Raw genomic sequence first — 24,081 nt, 5'->3', positions numbered from 1 at the left:
TAAGCTCCTTCAAGAACTTGCCATAGCTTGGAATCTCCTTTACGGCATCAATGAAAGGCATGGTAATGTTGATACCCTTCATCATATCCATGAACTTCCCATACTTTTGTTCAAGCTTGGCTCTTGCCAATCTTTGTGGAAAGGGGACCGGTGGTACATAAGTTCTTACCACTTGTTGTTGAGGCTCTTCAATTACCCTTGTTGGTTCATCAATCACTCTTGGAGTTTCCACAACAATTTCCACAAGCTCATCTTTTCCCTCCTTTTCTTCAATTACCTTAGGAGGTTCAACCACCATTTGAGGTTCAATGACATTGCCCGGTCTACTACTCTTCCTTTTCTTGACAAATTCCCGGTCTTCCAAATCTCTACCACTCCTCAAGTGAATAGCATTCATGGTTTTCGGATTTTCCTCGGTTTTACCCGGGAATTTACCTTGGGAGGCTTGTAGTTGGCTCATTTGGGTAGCCAATTGGGAGATTTGGTTGTCCGTCATCCGTTGAGAAGCTTGCATTTGGGTCCTAAGTTGGTTGATGGATGAGGTTGTCTCGTCATGTTTTTGAGTGGAATGGTTGATGAATTGTGTTTGAGTATTGACAAGTTGGTTTTGTGAAGTCATCAATTGTTCCATCATGAGCTCCAAGCTTGACTTTGGTTGGGTGTTTTGTTGGAAAGGTTGGGTGGTTTGTTGGAAAGGTTGGGTGGTTTGTTGGAAAGGCGGGTTGGTTGGTGGGTTGAGTGGTTGAAATTGTTGTTGCCTTGGTTGGAAGGTTCTCCCTTGGAAACCCGATGGATCTTGATTAAATGTTGTGTTTTGTTTTTGAGTTTGGAAGTTTGGTTGTTGTGACTTTTGTTGGAAGGTTGGGTTTTGGACATTTTGAGAGCCATAGGAGAAGTTTGGGTGGGCTCTCAATCCCGGGTGATATTGGTTGTTGTTAAATGCTTGCTTGGCCGGACTAGACTCCCATATCCCGTTCACTTGCTCCATACAACTTCCATCTCCAACCACCAAGGGACACTCATTGGGTGGGTGTCCTTGGTCTCCACAAAGCTCACAACTATAGACTTGGTTCCTCATAGAAGAATTGCTAGATGTTTTGCTTGAGCTCATCAAGGCAACTTGTTGCTTAAGCTCTTCTATCATCTCTTTCACTTCCACATTGTTGGCCGATTCGACCGTTGACTTCCCTTTCCTTTTGTGCCTATCATTGTTCCAATGAAAGGTACGAGAAGCCATTTCTTCAATAAGTTCTTTTGCCGTCTTGTGATCTATCTTATCCAAAGCTCCCTTCCCCGAGCCGGAATCAAGGTTCATCTTCATATCATTGTTTAACCCTTCATAGAAATTGTTGATGAGCTCATCATCCCCAATACCGTGGTGAGGACATAGCCTTTGGAGGCCCTTGTACCTCTCCCATGCTTCATAAAGGGTCTCATCTTCTTGTTGGGTGAACCCTTGGAGCTCACTCTTGATTCTTGCGGTTCGTTGGGGTGGGAAATACTTGTTGAGAAAAGCCTTAGAGACATCATCCCAAGTCCGAAGAGAGTCGGGTTCACAACTTTTAAGCCATTCCTTGGCACTTCCCCTCAAAGAGTAAGGGAAAAGCCTAAGGCGTACGGCATCTTCCGTGACTCCATTGGCCTTGAACATGTCACAACTATCCAAGAACTCGTTGAGATGCTCGTTGGGGTTTTCGGTGGCTCCCCCTCCGAATTGGTTCCCTTGGACAAGTTGTAGCAAGGTGGCTTTCACATCAAAATTGTTGGCTTGAATGGGTGGCTTCACAATACTTGGATTCACCACCTTTTTCGGAGCCAAGTTATCTCTCATTGGGACCGCGGCCATTGTTACTTCCGTTTCCGGTGTTGCAAAAGGATTTTCGAAAGTTTCAAAGACGCGGGGTTCTCCTCGTAGGTCCTCAATCACTATATTTTCTTGAGGAATTGGTGTTTCAATAAGCCCTCTTCTTCGAAGTGAATTTAGTCTTCTTGCGGTTGCTTCGATCTCGTGGTCAATCGGTCGAATTGGTTGACCTCTACGATTTCTTCTTCTCATGCAAAAAGTCCTACACACTCAAGAGAGGGATTAGTAACAAAAGACTTAGTCTAAACAAGAATGAAAACAATTAATATCTAGCCGAACTCCCCGGCAACGGCGCCAAAAACTTGATGGTATCAAGTTATACCTCGCAAGTGCACGATTTTATCGTTGTACACTATTAAGGGTCGATCCCACAAGGAGTTGAAAAGATTACTAATTGTTCTAATCCGATCGTTTAGCTAAGTCGAAAATAAAAGATGATGGTTGTTATACTAATGCTACCTAAAACAAAATGAAATGCAAACTTAACAAAAGTAAGGAAAATAAGCAAGAATGAAGGATAAATTGTAATTCAAATGATTAAACGGCCTAAGACTCGGTTCTTCCCAAACAATTCGCAATTCCACATAGTTAAATCTCTAGGCTAATCACAAGGGGTAGTTAGGTGAGGAGGTGACGGCTCTAATTCGCCTAAGACCCCCCTCTCGGGTTCGAAATAGGACACTAGCACTACCCACCAACCCCCCTCTCGGGTTCGAAGGTCGGAATCCCCAACTCAATACCCGACTACCCCAAAAACATGCATTATTCCCAAGGTAGTCCAATATTTGCTAAGGTCATTAAGCCCCGTCAATTCCCGGGTCATCCCACTCCCTCTCTCGAGGGTCGATTTCAAACGCTAGATTAGAGGTGTCCTACCCCTGGTTCTCCTTTCGGTCTCAACCGAGGTCAACAATAGGGTCAAATCTCGGGTATCCAAATCACAACCTAACCAACTCTCGTTGGTGGTCAAGGGTCGTAAGTCGACACTACCCAAAAGTCAACCCATAAACCAAGTCATTCCTCTAAACTACCCTCACCAATTTCCCCAAATAATTAGCCTTTATGAAATCCAACTAATGAAATTACTCATGTTGGGTCAAACCGAGCCCTAGTGGAAGACTACTCACTAATCATGGTCCTAATTGCAAAATAAACAATAAAGATGGAAACTTTGGTCACAAACATGGTGAGAAGATGAAATTCACTACTAAACATGCAACAATCTAACAATGGGTGTAAATAAAGATGATTTAATCTAATGACAAGAGTGATTAAACCTAAAGACACAATCTTTAACCAAATCAACTCAAAGATTAAGTCTTTGAGGACAACTACCCAAGGATGAACAAATGAAAGAGAAACAAAGGAAAGAAGAACAATGAAAAGATGAACAATGATGAAATTAACAACAACAAACAACAACACCAACAATTTTAACATAAACAATCAACAAACATAAAAGATGAACAAAAATGTAAACAAATGAGAATAGGTAGAGAATTAATACCAACAAAATAGTGAAAGAGGAATTTGGATAGAAATAATAAAGAAGGAAACCCTTCAATCTTCTTACAAACCCAAATTCAATCACTAATTGATTGAAGAACTTCTCTAATTAAAGAAAGATTAACAAAGAGATTAAGAAAGTTTAAAGCTTGAAAGGGTAAAAATTCTGGATCTAGGGTTGTGTGTACAAAAGGGTTTAAGAGGGGGTATTTATAGGCTTGTACAAGATTAGGAAGAAAAAGGAAGAAAAGCCCAAATCCCGTCTTTGTTTGTGTTTTGCCGGTCCCACCTAAGCAATGGGGTCTTACCGGTAAAACTGTGCAAGATTTAAAAATAGCCGGCATTTGTGTTTTGCCGGTGGGCGGTTGCTTGTTGCCGCCGCAAAACACCTTCTTCAGGACTTCTTCTTCTTCTTCAAGGTGCGTAATGCGGTTGACCGACTTCCGGGTGCTCCTACCTAGCGGAGGCCAAGCTTGTTTTTCACCAATTTCTTCAATTAAAGCCAATTGCTGTGCTTTACCGGTGGGCCGGTTGCCGGCCTGCCGGCAAAGCACTTTCTTCAGCTTCTCTTCAACTTCTCAAGTAATTTGTCATGTGTTCTGTTACGGTCGGACCTGTTCCACGGCTCACGCAAAACACACAGTCTTCATTTCTTCACCTCTTCTTCATGTAAAGGCAATGGGGTGCCTTTCTTGCCCCAATTCCTCCATACTTGGACCGTTTCCTACAAAAGGACACGCAAGGTAACAAGTACGGGCGTTGGGCACAAAATGCAAGGAAAAACACCCGAAACCGACTCGATACGAGTCGGTATGCATAAAAGAAAGAGGGAATTGGAAGTAAAATAATCGTATATCACTGATGTTGGACTCACCAACATTCAATGCTTGGGCTCAAACCATGAAAACTTTTGGACTCACCTCTTTATTTTATTTGGACCAAATTTCTGGATGTTTGTGGGCTCATCATTATTGGATTTTTGGGCTCGTCTGGTCATTTGCATTGGATTTGTGTGCTTCCCGTAAATTTTCTCATGACGTAAATTACCCATTACCACTTGTTATATTCTACTTATTTTATTTAATCGGCACGTATAACTATAAAGTGAGATATTTATTTTATATGTCACAAGTATGAAAAGATGATTATAAATAATTACTTGTTGTGAGTCGTATTCTTGTAGAAATGCCATAGTACCATCATATATGCTTGACATGCCTTTATGCCCGCTGTGCCGTTCGCCAAGTATGGATTTAGCTCATTTATTCCGCCTCTTTCGGACTGTTCTGCCGATTGTGGGTTCTCGACTTCCGTTCTGTCGATCGAGTCTTGGATGCGGACTGTTCTGCCGCATGTCGAATCGGGGACCGTTCTGCCCCGAGAGTCTGGCCAGATTTAGACTAGGACTGAGTCTTTGTGATTATCATTGTCGTCCTACCAGGGGAAATTATATTTGATGAGTGTAGTAAAAGGATTTGCATTTTGGATGGGTATATTGGTCATGTCTCCTTGAATTACGTGCTCATGGTTAAGTGGTCTTTATCTTGCCTTCCAACATTTTCCTCCATTATTTAACTTTGTTTATGCTTTGCTTACTTGTCTACCTTATTCCTTTTCCTTATTTATGAATCTTTGAACATGTATGCTCATATGCATAGTTACAATTCAACTCATTCTCATCTTACTTAATCTGGTCATTTGTTTATGTGTTTTGTCATGTTCATCTTGATGTTTTGTGGGCGGAGAACCTTGAGTTACTCCCCACTCGACCGTGGGCTTTCATGTTTACATGAATGACAGGTTGGTGAAGATGCTTATATGGGGTTTGACGTGTGAGCTAGCGAGTACCCCGGACTTTTGGATTTCCTATTTACCGCTTAGACTCACCTATTTCTTTATGTCATTCGAGGGATATATTTTCCCCACTTTTGACCGTTTTATTTGTATGGACCCTTGTTTTTATTTTCGTTTTTCCTTCTGTCGAATGTTAGTGACTCCCGCATGCTAAACTCTATCTTCTAAATAAAAGTTTTAAAAACTTCACATTTTTCGCATATATTTAGTAGTTTACTTTCCGCTTTATCGCGGGGTGTCACAGGTAGGACTGGACCTTCGGGCAGTCAAGGATGTGTGGTTGGTTGGAGGAGGTGTTGTGTGTGTTGCTGTAGTTTTGTTGTGTCTGCTTTTATACATGTTATCTGAGTTACTGACCTTGTGTGGTTGTGTTGTGTTGTCTCTTTGTTTTGTGTCTGTCGTGATCCACTATGGTGAGCAGTCAGTCTTAGCAGGTTGTTGTTTGGATCTTGGCTGGTGCTTGGAGGGACGAGTCTACTACGAGTCATGGTAGAGATATCTTCACGTAGTTGTAGTAGTCTTGAGTTGTATTTTTTATATCGTCTGTTGGTTTTAAATCACTTGTAATATAACATAAATGTTCTTTTATCGACATTTGATTATTACTGTTCTCGGGCAACCGAGTTGGTAACGCCCTCATCTGCTAGGGAAGGTCTTGTTAAGGCTCTTTAGTAGATGGGGGTGCTACATAAACATACAGTTTTTACTAGTAGAGATGTGATCTTTAAGGAAAGCATTTTTCCTTACAGACACACCCAACTGTAAGATGATTTGTCTCAGATGACTCAGCATATATTCCAGTCTAGTTTTTAAGAGGAAACAAATTACAGATTATTCAGTGAAGCTCTTAATGATGCCGATGAAATGAATCTGAATTCTCATAATACTACATCTGAAGCTGTCACTAATGATGATACTGATTCAGATCAAATACAAATCACTAATAGTGACAACAACACAAACACAGAAACTGAAATGAACAGTTTCACACAGGATAACTCCTGCATTCCATCAGGATCTGGTGATCATAATAACACTTCTGAAATAACAGAGGTTGTCACACAATCTGACCATACAGTAAGAAGATCAAATAGGCAAAGGAGACCATCAACCTTGCTCACTGATTACTACTGTCTTAAATTAGCAAAGAAATGTCACACTAGTTTACATGCTAGTGTATTAAATGAGTTGCCAATGTTTGATCCATCTTACTTGGCATCTCTAAATAATGTGTTTCTTGAGAACGAACCTACTAGCTTTGATCAAGCAAACCAAGATGAAAGATGGATAAAAGCCATGACTACAGAATTGGCTGCCTTAGAATCGAATCAGACATGGACAATAACAGATTTACCTAAGGATAAGAAAACAATAGAATGCAAATGGATTTATAAAATTAAGCACATGGCTGATGGGACTGTTGAGAGATTCAAGGTAAGGCTTGTAGCCAAAGGTTACACCCAAATCAAGGACCTAGACTACACGCACACTTTCTCACCTGTTGCTAAGCTTGCAACAGTGAGAACTCTCATAACGATTGCTTCATCCAAAGGTTGGCCACTGCATTAATTGGACATCAATAATGTATTCTTGCATGGTTTTATTGATGAGGAAGTGTAAATGATTCCTGCTGAAGGATATAATGTTACTATACAAGGTCAAGTGTACAAATTGCAGAGGTCACTGTATGGTTTCAAGCAAGCCTCAAGACAGTGGAACATAGAACTGACCAAATACTTGCTCAGCTTGGGTTTCACACAATTTAAGCAGGACTATTCACTGTTTACTAGAGTAAATAGGCAATGAGGATCCTTCTTAGTAGCATTGGTATATGTGGATGATGTCTTATTGACAGGAGATAATCAAGGTGAAATTCAACATATAAAAACAGGCCTTGATCACACATTTACTATCAAAGACCTTGGTCTGATGAGATATTTTCCGGGTTTGGAAGTAACAAGGAATAAATCAGGGATCACAATCAATCAGAGAAAGTACACACTGGATATTATCAAAGATCTGGGAATGGAAGATTGTACTGAAGTTAGTTTCCCTTTACCAAAAGGACTGAAACTAAGTACAGACCAGGGTGAAATTTTGAATAGACCGAAACTTTACAGAAGATTGGTTGGGAAGCTGTTGTATCTCAACTTAAGCAGACCTGACATCTCCTATGCAGTGCAGCATCTGAGTCAGTTTCTTACCCAACCCAGAAAACCACACCTGCAAGCAGCGACACATGTAGTCAAATACCTAAGAGATACTGTCAATGCAGGCCTATTCTATCCTGCCAATAACCCTTTGACACTAAAAGCTTATAGTGATGCAGACTGGGGCCAATGTATATTCAGCTGCAGATCTCTGAGTGGATACTGTGTCTTCTTAGGTAATTCCTTAATATCATAGAAGACAAAGAAACAGAAGACTGTGAGTAAAAGCTCCATTGAAGAAGAGTACATGTGTATGACTTACACAACAAGTGAGTTAGTTTGGTTGGCCAGGCTACTCTTTGACCTGCATGTTGATGTACCTAAACCCATTGTGATGCACTGTGATAACAAGGATGCACAACACATAGCTAAAAATCCAGTGTTTCATGAAAGGACCAAGCACCTTGCAATAGATTGTCACTATTTTAGAGACAGATTGCAGGAAGGGTTCTTAATCCTTAAGCATGTGAAATCTAGTATGCAACTAGCAGATATAATGACATAGCCACTAGGAATATAATTCAACAACACAGATATCTCTCTGATATGCTAGGAATGGAATTTCTGAATCCTGTTCAAGCTTAAAGGGGGAGTATTAACAACCATGCCCAGCTTGAAGGGGGAGTGTTGAAATGACAGTGGTTAGTTAGTTACCTCTAACTAACTTATGTAAAACTAACTACAATTAACTCATGATTGGTTAGACTGTGTATATAAATCACACTCAAACATATAATAACTATTTTTGATCAATAATATAACCATCTTTATTTACTCTCGAATTCTTACTTCAATATGCAAGCTTAAATGTTCATCCATGGAGGTTATCATGTTCATGTGTTCATATATAATAGGATTATTTCATGGGAATAATCCATCGTATAGGTGCCCTGCAAATAACACTCCATCCTATTGATAATTCCAATTAAATCCATCCTATCCACCATTCTTCCCATAACACTCTCAGTAGATGGGCAACCTGAAGAACAGGTCACCCTTATTATTTTTCGGTAAAAAGGCATTTTGTCATTCCTTATTTTCCATTAAGGCTCTGTTCTTTTGGACTTAAAGTTGCTGAACTTAACTTAATTTTTCTGAACTTAACTTAATTTTGCTGAACTTAACTTATTTTTGCTGAACTTTTCTGAACTTACTTTTTCTGAACTTAACTTATAATAGCTTAATTTTTCTAAATTAAAATAATGTTACTTAAATTAACTTAATTTAATTTCACTTAATACTACTACTACTACCACTACTACTACTACTACTACTACTACTACTACTACTACTACTACTACTAATAATAATAATAATAATAATAATAATAATAATAATAATAATAATAATAATAATAATAATAATAATAATAATAATAATAATAATAATTCCCTTCAAAAATAATAATAATAATAATATTTAATAATAATAATAATAATAATATATATTTAATAATAATAATAATATTTAATAACAATAATAAAGAAATATAACTAAAAACACAAATAAAGATTATAAAATACTTTATTTATATAAGTTAATATTTTCGTACACATTACCTAATATATAAAAATAAAAAGTAAATCACATTACTTTTTTTTCTTTATAATCATCTAGTTCCATATTATCATCTTCCTCGTCACTTTTTTCATCTTCATTTGAGCTCACCCCGTCAAATCCATTGCCTCGCCAAATGTTCTTGACTATGTTATTTCGCACCTTGTACATAGCTTTTTTCCGCTTCTTATCAAACATGCCTAAATCTTTTGTCTCTAGAACGTTCTCATGTTGTATAACAGATATCCCATGAGTGTGCATCCGTATAAAATTATGAAGTGTGAAATTAGAAACAATAATGGACATTTGATACTTAGGTGACATTTGAGGCATAACTTTTAACACCTTCCACCTTTTTTCAATTGACCTTCAACCTTTTTTTCAATTGACCAAATGTCATTTCAACTTTCATTCTCAATGACGAATGTCGGTAATTAAAATGCTCTAACATACCTTCGGGGGATAGGTAAGAATTCGGCTTTAAATAAATGTTTTTTTTTTTGAAAAAATTATATAGAATAATAATTAATCTCGGATTGTTTATACAACCGATTTGAACGAAAATTATATCTATTTTTTAAAACTCGTCAATATTATGAAACTTATTATTCTGCTTAACTTTTCTGAACTTAATTTTGCTGAACTTTTCTGAACTTAATTTTGCTGAACTTTTCTGAACTTAACTTAACTTAATTTTGCTGAACTTTTCTGAACTTAACTTAATTTTGCTGAACTTAACTTATAGAGAGTGACTTTAAGTCCAAAAGAACAGGGCCTAACTCCACCTTCCTCCATAATTGTTCTACCCCTCACGCTTCACCCTCCACCAACCCAACCACCACTCTACCGCCAAATCTCAACACCATACCCTCACCACCGGAAAAATACGTTGGCACAAATCTCCCCAATCTGCACTTAACAATCAACCACCACTAACAAGTGTAACAACTATCTCCACTCATCTTCGATTCCTTCCATAGTCGTCGACCACCGCTTATCCACCCTTGACCATCTACCTCTCTCCACCATCTCCAAACCCCACTTCCCTCTACTTAATCTCCCTTCGTCCGCTATACCACCAGTTACAACAAGAGGAAAGTACAAGTCTTGAGAGTTGATTTCAGATAAGCAATAAGGCATCCCCTGATCTTCATCTCATTCTCCTATTCCTTGAATAATAATAATACTAAATTATCAATTCATTTCCTCTTAAAAAAATGCCCAAAATCTCTTGCAATCCTCGCACAAAAAGACAATAACACCCTACAACACTACCACTACCAAAGCCCCAATTTGATTTCAAGAAAGACATAATATATAGATCCAGTAATTAAGATCAACAAAGCACTAGACATGTCAATCCAGTAATTAAGTTGCAAAATTTCACAAAATAATCGTGATGGTCAGCAAAGGCGTCTATAGTAACAAACCAATCTCATCAATTCAATACTTAATGCTCAATTACTAACAAAAAGATTTGGGGATTTCAGGGGAATTTTTAGGGTTTGGGATTTCATTTTTCTGGGTTTTGTTTGGTTGGGATTTTGAAAGGTTTGAGAACCTCCTCCTTACCAAGACAATGTGGAGAAATATGGGGCATACGAATGTTGGGTTAAGTGGAAATTTTACTTGCCCTTCAATTCAAAGGAAAATCTATGTTTGGGGTAAGTGATAAACTGAGAGACACGATCGTATTCAACTGTTTCATGCTTTGCCAAGCGTTCCATCAGTTTAATGTCAGAAGTCCTAAGAAGGAGAATATATTTAAAGGTATCCACCAAAACGAGTGGTTTGCAATTGATTTCAGAAAAGGTTTGACATAATGACGATGACGATGACGATGACGATGATGTTATGTGTGGGTTAGGTTATGGTGGCGATATTATGTGAGTGGTGATGACAATAAAGGAGAATTAGAAGAGGTTGTTTGATTTTGTTAATTATAATTATAATTAAGTAACCTAAAGTAACCGGTCATCGTTTTGAGTCAGTTTGTTACGGGAAGAATAGTGGATAGGATGAATTTAATTGGAATTATTGATAGGATGGAGTGTTATTTGCAGGGCACCTATAGGACGGATTATTCCCATGAAATAATCCTATATAATTCTTAGGTCCTCCAGGAGGACAATTAATGTGTCCTCCCAAGCCAATAAGAAGTCTTTATAGCTATATTTAACTTATATTTACTTTTATATTTATTGCTTTAAATAGCCATGAAAGCTTCTTATTGGCTAGAAAGGACACAATAATTGTCCTCCTCGAGGACTAAGAATTTTTCAATACTCAAACCACATGCTTCATGAAATCATGCATATAGTGCATCACCGTAATTTTATGTCATTGGAAAAGTATGCTACCTTCATCAAGCTATCATCATTGACTAGTCAAGTTAATAACCTGTTCTATAATTTTTCTGTGTCATTGTTATCATTCATCGTTTTAATACTTCGTGCCTCGTTTACATTGCTAATCATGAAAACAGCAAGTACTATATTGATATAAAAATTGCAAGTATTATATGCCTTCATAATTTCCCCTTAGTAATTAGTATGATCTCTTTAGTGGTAATGGTGATCGATAATTTTACCCAAGTAAAATTAACTCCAATATCATGCAAACTCTAATGAAATGATATTACAAGTGAGATAGAGGAACTAGTAAACTCTACATTACTGATCTTGAGCATAGAAGGCTTCATATATGTGCAAAATTCGTACACCCAAACGAGGCAACCAAGACCGATTGTGCTCGAAAAAACGCTCCAAATTTGCAAAATATTTATCAAAACTATTCATAAAATATGTCCATTATGCAGATCCGATTTCCTTGACCCTGACCCTTAAACCCCCATACATATGAGACGTCAACAATGGCACAAAAACCGGCGGTTCCAAACTAACCGGTTCAAAATCAAACCGACTAATCACCGAAGCCACAACATACTTCATTTGTATAAACGCCATTTCTTTCCCTAGACAAACCCTCGGTCCAGCCTGAAAAACAGGGAACACATACGGGTTTACCATTTTCAAAACTCTGCGACTATTATCATCATGATCATTTTCTACCTTCTCGAACCAGCGATTAGGATCAAACCTAGACCAATCACTCCCCCATATCTTCTCCATCCTACCCATACCATACGGAAAGTACGTAACACGTTCGCCTTTCTTAACCCTAGTCCCATCTGGTAAAACGTCGTCGTTAGCTGCATGCTTTGAATCCCATGCAACAGGAGGGTATAACCTCATAGTCTCACACAAACAAGCTTGTAAATATCCCATATCTCGCTTCACGACCTCGTACCCCAATTGACCCGAACTTTTAATAGTACCTAATTCAGCCCGGATAGAATCCCGGGCTGAAGTATTTTTACTTGAAATTAGCCAGAATAACCAAGTCATGGCAGCTGCAGTAGTATCGCGGCCAGCCATGAGGAAACTGATAACCATGTCTCTTGCCAGCTCGCCGTCATATCCAGCAGCCAGGAATCGGGACAGGAAATCGTGGCTGCTTGCGGTTTGACCATTGAAGTCGGTTTTTGAGAATGTTTTTTGTTTGTCTTGGATGATTTTGGTGACTTGGGTATGGATTGTCTGTATAGAGTTCTTGAGTTTTGCTTCTGAACCTAAGTTGAGAGCTCGTTTGAGCTTCCAGATGAGGTAGATTGGGGTGGTGGAACGACGGGCGGATATCTCGGCAGCGGTCTCGAAAGCGGCGATGAGTGGTGGGACTGGAACTGAGAGGTCTAGGCAGTTTGGGTCTGTGCCTAGAGACACTTTGCATATTGTGTCGTAGGTTAATCTTTTAAGCACTTCCTGCATTTTACAAAAGGAGATTAATTTAGTACAAAACAAAATATAAAAATAATCTTCCCCTCAAAAAAAAAAAAAAAATATAAAAATAATCTTATTGTTAATTACCCTCTCTGTCTCACCCATTTCCTTACATTTACTTTTTGGCACTATTCATGGGTGGAGAGAATTTCTAATATAATTTGTAATACTCCGTATATAACATAAAATATAGTCATGTAAGATCTTTTTTGAATAATGAGTACTACGGAGTAATTTTTAAAAATATGTAAATAAAGATAGGAACAAAATAAAATGTACATTGACAAATGTGAAAAAGTAAACGTAAAGAAATGCGTGAGACGGTGGAAGTATTACTTTTCGGTATATATATATTTCTAAATTTTTTAATATGACGATACAAAAATTAAATTTTGGAAAAATATACAGTGCTGAGATGTTTTAGAGTTTATTTTCCTAATAGCATCAATCGAGGGATATTGAGTTTGAGTACACCATAATACTTAGATATAATATTTTAAAAATATTAATTATGAGTTTATTAATCTAATGAATAAGATAGCACCGAACTCAGTATGACCTGATAAATGACGCTATTTCATTTTACTTTATGATTAAAATAAAAATTGTGAATGATAACTCTAACAGCATCATAATGAGTAAAGTATACCATGGCCAAATATTTTAGAATTCTAGAGAGTCCTAATTCTTTTGGGTATATCTGGAGACACTAAATATCACGTGCCAATTTTCCACATACTTATATTTGTACTTTTTTATTAACTAATATGTGGACTCCTCACAAAGTTATTCTTTGAAACATTTAAAGATTTATATATAAGTGCAATCATAAGCTAGCATACCAACATTTATGTCCTTTAAATAACTTTTACGTTTAATTTCCGTAATTAATTTTAAATTTTAGTGTTTTCCTTAAGGCCAATTACATACAATAACAAAAGAACGACCATTTTCTTTATTTCAGTTATTTATTTTTCTTGAAGAAAGATTAACGCGTGCCATTAGAATACATGTTAGAAAAACTGTTTAATTAAAGATAAATGAATAATTAAAATAATATTTTTGCAATCCATTTCATCCATATTTAATTGGGTCTTTCACTTTCCTTTTATTCTTATTTTATTTCAATATTTTTCAAGCCTCTTTGTGTAGTTTGTAACTTTTTTTTAAAAGAGAGGCACAAGGACAATTGTAGGTCTCTTTTATGGAGTTGTATGATTGTATGAATAATGCATCACATTACTCAATCATCGCATTGAACAACCAAATCACGACCACAAAACGATTATCCTGATAAGGCAAAAAATGAGAATTTGTGTATTCAATATTAGGCAATAACTTTCACATCCTCCTTATTCGTCATGTGTTAATTAAATCCTTCTTTATATAGCAATAAATGTACAAATATGCTCCACTTTTATGCAACAGCTAGCACACGTCTAATTGTCATGCACTAGAAAGTTTGCCATTCTGCTTGCCTGGATGGAGATTGGACTCCCTTCCCTGTTGGAAAGGGTGGAGCCTCCTTCTCCCATCTCCTTTTTGCTGATGATATTCTCCTCTTTGGTAGAGCCTCTGAGCGAAACCTTTGTGCTCTCCAGGATACCCTCCTCTCCTTCTGCTCCTCTTCGGGTCAAAAAATTAACTGTCTCAAGAGCAAAATTATTTTCTCCAAACTCACCCCCCCCCCCCCCCCCCCCCTCCTCTGACATCACCCTCTTTGAAACCTCCCTCAATATCAAGACTACTAAGAACCTTGGAACTTACCTGGGCTTTCCCCTTACCCACTTGAAGCCAAAAAAGGCTGACCTTGACCACATTCTTGACTCCATCCGGACTAGACTTGCTTCTTGGCAAGCTCGGTTCCTGTCCCGTGCGGGCAGAATTTGCCTCATTAAATCCACCCTTAATGCCATTCCCTCCCACTCGATGCAGTGCATTCGCCTTCCCTCGTCTATTCTTCTCGAAATTGACAAGATTACCCGATCCTTCCTCTGGTCTGGCCATTCCTCTAAGAAACTCCATCTCTCCAACTGGAACCTTGTCACCCATCCTTTTGCCTCTGGGGGTCTTGGCATCAAAGCTTCCCGCCCCCTCAATGATGCCCTCTCCACTAAGCTTAGCTGGAAGCTCCTCTTCAACAAGTCCTCTTTGGCACATAGTGCCATCAAAAGCAAATACCTGCACCTCTCCCCCTCCCCCTTCCACTCTGGCTCACATGTTTGGAAGAATGTGGGTCTTGGGTGGTCCACTCTTAAACAGCACTTGACTTGGTCCATTGGCGATGGTTCCTCTATCTGTCTTTGGGACGACCCATGGTCTCCTTTGGGCCCCCTTTGGAGCATCATCGCTGGCCCCCTTAACTTGAGCTCCTGGAATGCGAAACTTAGTACGATTATCCTTAATGGGCATTGGGCCCTCCATTCTCTCGACTTCATTCTCCCTGACCATGCCATTACCACCATTCTTAGCATACCCCTTCCCTCTCTCCCAAAATCTGACTTCATTACCACCTCTCTTGCCCCAAAGAACAAATTCTCTGTTGGTACTACCTACTCCTTCCTCCTCGATACCCCACCCCTTCTCTTCCCCCCTCCCCGATCTCTTTTGGCTTTGGGACTCCCCAACCTTGCCTAAAATTAAAGCCTTCCTTTGGCTTGCCTGGTGGGATAAACTCCCACATAACCTCACCCTCCATGTTCGCTCCATTATTGCCTCTCCTAGGTGCACTCTCTGCGCTAGCCCCTCCATCCCCGAGTCTACCCTCCATGTCCTTCGGGACTGCGATTTTGCCTCTTCCACTTGGTCCCATTTTAATGTCAAACACTCTTTCTTTCTCGATGATCTCCAACACCGGATCTTTGAGAATTGCACGCCCCGTGACTTGGCCTACCCTCTTCTCCTTCATCGTGTGGCGTCTTTGGACAAGACGCTGCGATACCATGCTCTCTCTTACGCCTTCTCCTCTTCTCCCTCCCTTTTGTAGTTCCATTCATCCCCCGTGCGGCCTCTTGGAGTGCCGCCAACTCCGGATCCCCTCTACCACACCCACTAGCTCTCCTGTCTCTCGCTTTCGCTTCCCTTGTAGTCGGGCCCCCCCGCCGCAACATTGGTGTAAGATCAATGTAGATGCGGCTTTTTCCCCCTCCTCCTCGGTCTCTTGTTTTGGGTGTGTTGTTAGGGATCCCGTTGGTTCCTGGGTGCACGGGTGGTCCAAATAGTGTTTTGCTACTACCCCTTTTATTAGTGAGGTCCTTGCTATTAGAGAAGGGATCCGTTTTGCGTTGTTGTCCATGGATAAATTTGTGATTGCTTCGATTGTATTAATGCTATCAATGCTATCTTGAGCCCGGCCTCCCCCTGCGGGCCCTTTGCTAACATTATTATTGAGTGTAGGGATCTATTACAGGCCTCACCAGATCTGAAGCTTGTGTTTGAGAAGAGATCGGCTAACAAAGTTGCGGATGCCCTAGCCAAGTTCTCCGCGGCGGATGATAGTCCTTCTAGTGGTTGTTTTAGTTGGGATTATGCCCCTTCTTTTGTTACAAACTTATGTATGCTTGACTTTTTAGAGGCTTGTACGCCTCTTAATCCCGACCCCCCTCCTTGATGTACTTGAACTTTGGTTCTCTTTAATTTAATGCTCCCTTTCGACCAAAAAAAAAAAGAAAGTTTGCCATTCTATTTTTGAATTTACGTCAAAATTTGATAAGAAAATGTGTTTGCACCCCTTAAAGAAATTATAGTTCTATTCCCTTCGTTTTAATTATTTATTTACGTTTTGTTTTTGTCATAAAGATCAACGAATGAGAAGGGGATTAGGGAATCATTTGTTGCTTTACTTAATTGATGATGATCAGATGATTAAATTACTTATTAAAAACCTTTCTAATGTCCGTCCGTCAGTCAGAAATCGAGTGAGTGGACGAAAGGAGCATTTAACAATCTTGGTTAAACAAAACCAACTTGTTTTGGGTAAATAGCATAATCATAATTTCAGCTCAAATTCTGATTTCTGAGTCACGAATGCAATTAAAAATGGATTGGGCATGCATGATGCATGTGATGTGATCCCAAAATACACCCATCCTTTCTTAACGTGGCGGGACCATGCATTATTAATATATTATTAATCTAATAATAAAACCTCCAAATGACGGTCCACTAATAATCCCCATATATTTGTCTAATCCCTAATTAAAATTGAATATTAGGTTTGATAAGTCGCCGCAAATAATAATTTGTGTTTAAAGTTATAAAGGGAGTAATTAGGTTTTAGGCCTCGACTTTTGAGAAAGATAAAATATACTAAAATTAGAATCTTTTCAACGTATATACACGTTCTAATGTTCTATATACTCCCTATCTAATCCGAAAAGAATAGCAAATGCTGTCATAATGCCAAATACGAGTAATATAAATAACAATGGAATCTCCGCTAGCTAGATTCTGTAAAATTCGTAATTATTGACCGGGACGGGAGGAGTATTTAAGGAAACAAAACACCACAAATAAAATTGTGTTGGATAAAATAATGTAATTTTGTAAGGGGAGTGCTAGGGCGACACCGGGTGTTACCGAGTTTCGGTAACACCCTAATAAAAAAATAGAAAAAAGTGAAAATTAAGAAGTAGTTTTCGTTTTTGCGCCAAAATCGTAGGGATAAAACCGTAATTCACAAACTATTATATTGATTAATAATAATAAATTACTAATTAAAACTAAACTATATCTATATCTAATGTATTATACAACAATGCATATTATAACACAAATCTTCATCTTCCTCTAGTCATACTTTTTATACCAATTAAAAAAAAAAATACGCAACACAATTTAAAATCATTAAATGTTTTCTTGATTTTGGAGATTTGATTCAAATCATTTAAAACTTGATTTACTTAGTACGGAGTAGTGATACATGTAATTTAGTAATTAGTTCATATCTTCTTGCTTGTAAACGAAACGGATGCTCTTTAGCACGGCCTACCCAAAGAACTAGCCCATTACTTGTGTAATTGATGTATGATGTAGATCTTATTTTATGAAATTGGAAAGAAATGGCTTGATCATATTAAGGGGGAGAATTGTTCATATTATGCAATATGCAAGTTATAAATGTCCATCAGTCGTCCATGGAGTAGCAACTAAATGCCTGCCTACAAGATTGGCTTGATAACAACCCTAAAATTCTTTTAGTTATCCTCTTTAAAACAACTTTTAATTTGATTAATTAATTGTAATACTTGAATTGCCTTAATTACCCTTTACCATTTTATTTTTCAAATTTGAAAATACTTAAATAATTTACCATTATACCCCGGGTGTTACTCAATTGAGTAACACCAGGTGTCGCCATCTCATTTTCCATTTTGTAATATCTACACAAAATAAGAGAAATTGCCACATAAAATAATGTAATGTAAAGAGTTTGAAAACTCTATCTTAGGATTACTGTTCATAATACCTCCATCTTAATTACATGATTAAAACATATCCTTATAAGAATACTAAAATTTTGAAAAGAAAAGAGTGCAATAACCGCGTAGTAAAAAGTTTCTCACTTTTACTATTACCATTGTGACGTTTTTTTTAATAATACATTATTAAAATAATCCAATATATGTATGGTGCTTTTGTGTTGGTACGTGGTACAAAACCCGATCGCGTGGACGTTAACTCATTTTTCCATTTTCTAAAATTCGTAATTATTTAAATATTTTCTTTTTTCAAGTTTACCTTATTGTATTAATAATTTACGTTTACAATCTTTTTCTCACTCGAACTATAAATCCTGGATCCAACTTAAACCTATTCCAGAAGGATTTACCCTAACATCTACTAGTCGTACTCAACTACCCCGTACTCCGTCTTAGACTAATAACGAATGATGAACACAACAAATTAAAGTGCATGTAAATTGACTAACCTGTAAGTCAATGACTTTATTTTGCTTAGCAGCAGTTTTCAGCAAAGGAAAGAGTCTTCCTTCAACTTCATCTTCCAAAGTTTTAACAACAAACTCTCTTAAAGACTTTGTAGTAAACTCATGACTAGCCAACTTTCTTTGCGAAGCCCATAATTCCCCGTCTACATTAAAAATACCGCGTCCAAGAAGATCCCCTACAAGTTCAGCAAATGGTTGTCCTTTTGGAAAGTTATTAAACTTTGTTTTAAGTATATACTCTACATTCTCAGGGTTAGCTGTTACAACCGTCTTCCTCGCTCCCAATCGACTCACTTCTATTGTTTGAGTTGGAGACGCGGCTAGTAACTCTGTGTACCACTCTAAAAGCCGTCTTTTGTTTTGGTTGAATGCGATCAAACACCCAATGATCGGGTATGTAGGCGGTTTATTATCATCAGTTGCTGACGATTTAGTGGACAGTTTTGCGTAAAGAATTGAGGAAATGAAGAGCAGAAATGAGAAGGAAAGGAAGAGATCTATTGGAGTTAATGAATACATTTTTTATTAATTTTTATTTTTTTGGTGAAATTATTGAAGAAGAAGTTATGATGTTTTTTTTATAAGAGAATATGTGAATGGGAGAAGTTTGGAGGGGAAATGAGACGGGTATTAAAATAAGTATATATAGAGAGGTGGAGATGGTGAGATTAGTGGGGGCTATCAATCTAAGTGATATGTCGACGACAACTAGATAGTGCGTGATTTAATAAATTGTGTTTTTGTTTTGGCATGCGTGGTTGACAAATAAAGTACGAGTAATTGAATTGAATAATGCATGTATGGCTACTACAGTCGTATTGTATGTGAATTTCGTGTGCTAGACTGCTAGACTAAGAAAAACCATGTGGAGGTCCAAGAATAAGGTTTGAGATGGCCGAACTAGTATTTTGAATCGATTTTTTTCTGTTGAATAGATTTTCGATGTGTATGTATATAATGCCCTGTTTGGTACTAAACAAATTATTATTAGTAGAAGTAGATTGGTCAAGCAGTCAAGCAGGTTATAAATGTCACATTTGATTAACATGTTTGACTAGTATATTTCATTTAGCAGCTTTAGTAAAAAGTGTTTGGTAATTAGCGAGTTTAGGTTAATAGCTTGTTGTATCCATGTGTAAATAATTGATAGATTTTTTTTTTTTTTGCAATCTACTAAAATGAATATGCTGGGGAGAGCAACATATTGGAAAACAGTATATTGAGTTTAATCTACTGTTTGAATAATACTCCATTTACCAAACGCATAAATTAGTAGACTGGTGAGTCAAACATGCTAAAAGTCTTGAATATGCAGAAAATTGATCAATTTATTGTTTACCAAACGCCCCCTAAAATTTTTATTTGAATATGGGAAAAGTTTTGAGAAATCGTCATAAGAGACTCCTCATTCGGTATAAACCCTAAGAAGAGAGGCAAGACACTATATTCTCGGTATTTAGCCTATCACTTAATTAGACTGCTGGCTTGAACCTTTTGGCTAAAGAGTGTTCACACGAGTTCGTTTAGGTGTCTACAAATATCAACGCACATAGTAATAAACTCCCTTTGTCCCAATTATTTTTTGCTTTTTAATTCTTTGTGAGAGTCTTTTTAATCAAAGATAAACAAATGATTATGAAAGAAGTAGTAATTCTTTATTTTGTCTTCGAATTAGTTCCCCCTTCAAAGATCACTTTCATTTTCCCCTATTTTCTAACTATCTCGGTGGTATAATTTTAATATATTGACCTGATTTTATTTTGTTACTAGAACTTATATATACTCCTTACTTTTCCCCACTAATACACTATTAAGTTATAAAAAAGTATTTTTAATTTGAAGTTAGTTACTGTATATAATAAGTCATTTAATTTTCTGTAAAAAAATTTAGACAATCTTTCATAGACACAACAAAAAAAGAGATTTTCGATTATTAGTTTGAAGAAATGAAACTCATTAGTTGATGGAAAAGATTATAAAACCCCTCCCCAGGAAAAAGAAATAATATGCAAGCATGTGGATTATTAATTGCAATTTTTTTAAGATAGTCCTATACAATTTATTTAAAACATTTTTGAAAACTGTCTTAAGATTTTTTTTATTTTATTTAAACTAGTACAATTTCAGTTTTTTTTTCTCTTAATTTGTTTTAACACAAATTGTTCTGTATTCTAGTAAAGATTAACCGAATAGCACAAAGCTCAACGAAATAAGTTACTTCCTCCATTCAGTACCACTGTACATTATGCTTTTTCACGTTTGCCAATATGTGTTTTACGCGTTAAATATCGTTAGTTACGTATTTGCAAAAATTATAAACGTTGGATATTTGTAATGTACTCGTAAAGATGAACCAAACAAGATCAAACATGAATATATATTTTAACTTATGTATTGAGAGAAAATTAAAATTAAATACTCACTTGTGAATAATGTACAAAATAGAAAGTGCTAGAGTGGAGTTGAATGGATGAACTGAGGAAGTATTGCAATATACTTGTACAAGAATAGTTTATTAGGGTAACATAATATTTTATTTTGATAACTTGCATATTTAAATAAGTCAGTATTCGTAATAAAATATCGGATAATAATCAAAATAAAACCTAAATATTGACACAATTAAATGTAAATTCTGAATTTCTTTTTGAGTTAGTCTTATGTTATATGACGATGCTATAAAAGAGTTGATGTTTGTATAATAACATCATGTCTTTGAGGGGACCAATGATATTGATTAGTACTCTTTATTCTTCCCTTTACCTAATTGATGCCAACACTATTGTCCTTTGGCGAGCTATAATTATGAATTTTTTTTTACTAAAATGGATAACAGATAAAGGGTTTAATAAGAGTACACGTCGAAGGCTAGAAGCTAGTAGCTAGCCCTAATCAATATAGAGATGGACGATGGTCCCTTTAAAGAAAAACAAAATTAATGCTGATGGTTTGGACTTTGAGGTTTTAAAAATGATGGGTGAGCGCCGCATAATATTGTAGTACTGTCGTGTGTCTAATTACGGCTGATTTGATGCACGTTGTTCTCGGGTAGAAATCATCGTCGATTGGAACGACGACAAAAAGTATACTTCCTAAGATATACCACTAAGATCAAGCACCACACGTACAACTTCGTCAATAGTATTGAGATTTGAGACGGTTGCATTATATAGATTAATCGGCTGAAAATTGGATATCGTATATATGATTTTCGTGTGTTTGGGTTAACCGGATACATAAAAAGTGTACGTACTGAAAAACTGTATCAGATACGGATACTAAAAATATGAGATTTTACGTCGGATATCCATGAAGAAGAAAAACAAGTATGAATATGCGGGGAGATTTTAAGTGGTGATATTGAGACGAATATAATTTCACTCGAGGTGGAGGTTTAGTGGGTTAACGTTAACCCTAATGTGAGCTTGGACAAGAAAAAAAAAAATCAAAAAAACTACTCCGTATTTGACAAAAGGGCCAAGTTTGGGCCACTATTTTTCGTGGGCCGGTATAAACATAATATAAAAGTCAGTCCGCTGAGACTATATTCTATTTAAAAATTTAAATTTTGTGTATATTATATATATAAACAAAAACTAATAAAGTAAAATTATACCGCAAGAGTAAATGAAATTAAATTTGTATTAGTGATAAAAAAAAAGTAATTTGATCTTTTTTAGAGACTTGTAACTTCAAAATAATCTTGTTTAATTAACCAATTTTAAATTTAAATTGGAATTTGTAAATTGTAAATGTTAAGTTGAGTTTGCGATGTTTTGGTTAATTCGGAATATACTTTGTGTAGTTTTAGCCTTAATTTTATTACAAAAAATTAATTTAATACGGAGTATATTTTTGCATTCAAGCCCGCAAGACCACGGACAAGCCCGCCAATTTAAAGTGCGCGGACATGGATAATACTAGTAAGCCCGCTTTAATGGACTTGTACAATGCATAATAGGCCCGTTGGGTTGGATACTTTTTCACGTATAGATCCGCACACGTCCGTCCAAGCTTATGATAACCTCTGAAGGATAAGTAGGTAGGGTATAAGTGGATGGGTGCATCACTCAGTCTTTTAAAATAATACTATTCCAAAAAAATAAAAATAAAAACAAAAAAAAGAAACCTTATTGGCTAAGTTGGGTTGATTTCACACACGTTTTGATGAAGCCGAAAGCATAGAAACAGAAGAAAAACGTGATGCAGTAACGGCCTAAAATGAAGTAGAAACCGTACGATTGATAGGAATTTCGGCTAGAAGTAGTCGGTTGCCTCACCCAATAATCCAATATAGTCCTTTAATACTGGAAATAAAGTGTGTCACACGATAACATGTACATCAGGTGGGATTTTCCATATCAACGACGTTCTTTTCTTACTGCAAATTTGTTGTCCCAATAGGTATTAGGCAATCACAAATTCTCATTTGTGACGGGTAATATCCGTCATAATCTTGAGACGGGTCAAATAAAAACCATTTGCATAAATAAAGACAAGCCTTTTGTAATTCCCTTACCTTTACTTTTGTCTTTTCTAACAATGTGAGTGGTACTTCACCCGTCACAAGTTTGTGACGGATATATACGTCACAAGAGAGACCTAAAATTTATGTGATGCATGAATTCTGTTGGAGTTAAACGTGCATAAACCAACCGTAACGCTTGCATAACTACTTTTTAGGATTTTTTTTTTGTTTGATTTAGATATGAAGTAGGACTAAACTGTGAAATCTTCCTTTGGTTTTTGTTTCTTTCAATGACGGAATTTCCGTTGACATGTTCGTGGCCCATTATTATTAGGTTAGGCATATAGTGATATGGATTGATTTTGTGTTTTTGAAAACAACTCTTTTTCTACGAACGTAACTATCAAACCACAAATAATAGAGCTACTATGAGTTCACACATTATGACGTAAAAATGCAAGGGATTGAGCATAAAAAATACTTCGAGAAATAGCAAAAATAGAATTCAATCAGAAAATTCGATGAAGTACGTTTTGATTTATTCATTAATAATTAAATATATGGTCACTAAATCAGTAATATCAAAGTTGGTTGGTGTGAATATAGACTGGGGTGTAACCGATCTAAGTTTGAGTTCGAGCTCGAGTGGGTTTGGAATCAGCTTAGAAACTCGAGCTCGACTTGAGCTAGGTTAATTCAATATTTTTTTTTCTTTTTTAAACTATTAAATCAAATTAAAATAATTATTTTTAAAAAAAATGCAAATATAAAATTTTTACCAATTATAATAAAGACTTGTTTGGTTGCCCATAAAAAACACATGAATTGTAATTCAT

At 36.7% G+C, this 24,081-nt stretch overlaps 1 protein-coding gene and 1 non-coding gene across 2 annotated transcripts; one reads left to right on the top strand and one right to left on the bottom strand.

The window, feature by feature from the left end:
* The first annotated feature begins 1,370 nt into the window (after nucleotides 1–1,370).
* LOC141654386 (small nucleolar RNA R71) lies at nucleotides 1,371–1,477 on the top strand. Its single transcript, XR_012547947.1, has one exon. It is a non-coding gene; the product is annotated as a small nucleolar RNA R71 (small nucleolar RNA).
* A 10,257-nt stretch (nucleotides 1,478–11,734) lies between these two features.
* Nucleotides 11,735–19,339, bottom strand: LOC141652837 (cytochrome P450 94B3-like). Its single transcript, XM_074460442.1, has 2 exons — nucleotides 18,760–19,339; nucleotides 11,735–12,812 (listed from the first exon to the last, which is right to left on the bottom strand). The coding sequence occupies exons 1-2, from the start codon at nucleotides 19,294–19,296 to the stop codon at nucleotides 11,802–11,804; spliced, it is 1,548 nt and encodes a 515-aa protein (XP_074316543.1). The 5' UTR covers nucleotides 19,297–19,339; the 3' UTR covers nucleotides 11,735–11,801.
* Nucleotides 19,340–24,081: the final 4,742 nt, after the last annotated feature.

The sequence above is a fragment of the Silene latifolia genome, chromosome 4, assembly GCF_048544455.1.
Source record: "Silene latifolia isolate original U9 population chromosome 4, ASM4854445v1, whole genome shotgun sequence".
Classification (NCBI taxonomy): domain Eukaryota; kingdom Viridiplantae; phylum Streptophyta; class Magnoliopsida; order Caryophyllales; family Caryophyllaceae; genus Silene; species Silene latifolia.
The sequence above is the reverse complement of the archived record's forward strand: the minus strand, read 5'-3'. Positions and strand labels throughout refer to the sequence as shown.

Bases quoted from the DNA above. Each gene is read 5' to 3' on its own strand.
- LOC141652837 (XM_074460442.1), bottom strand. From the start codon at position 19,296: ATGTATTCATTAACTCCAATAGATCTCTTCCTTTCCTTCTCATTTCTG. The intron at 12,813-18,759 runs GTTAGTCAATTT...TGTAAAATGCAG, and splicing joins ATAAAGTCATTGACTTACAG to GAAGTGCTTAAAAGATTAAC.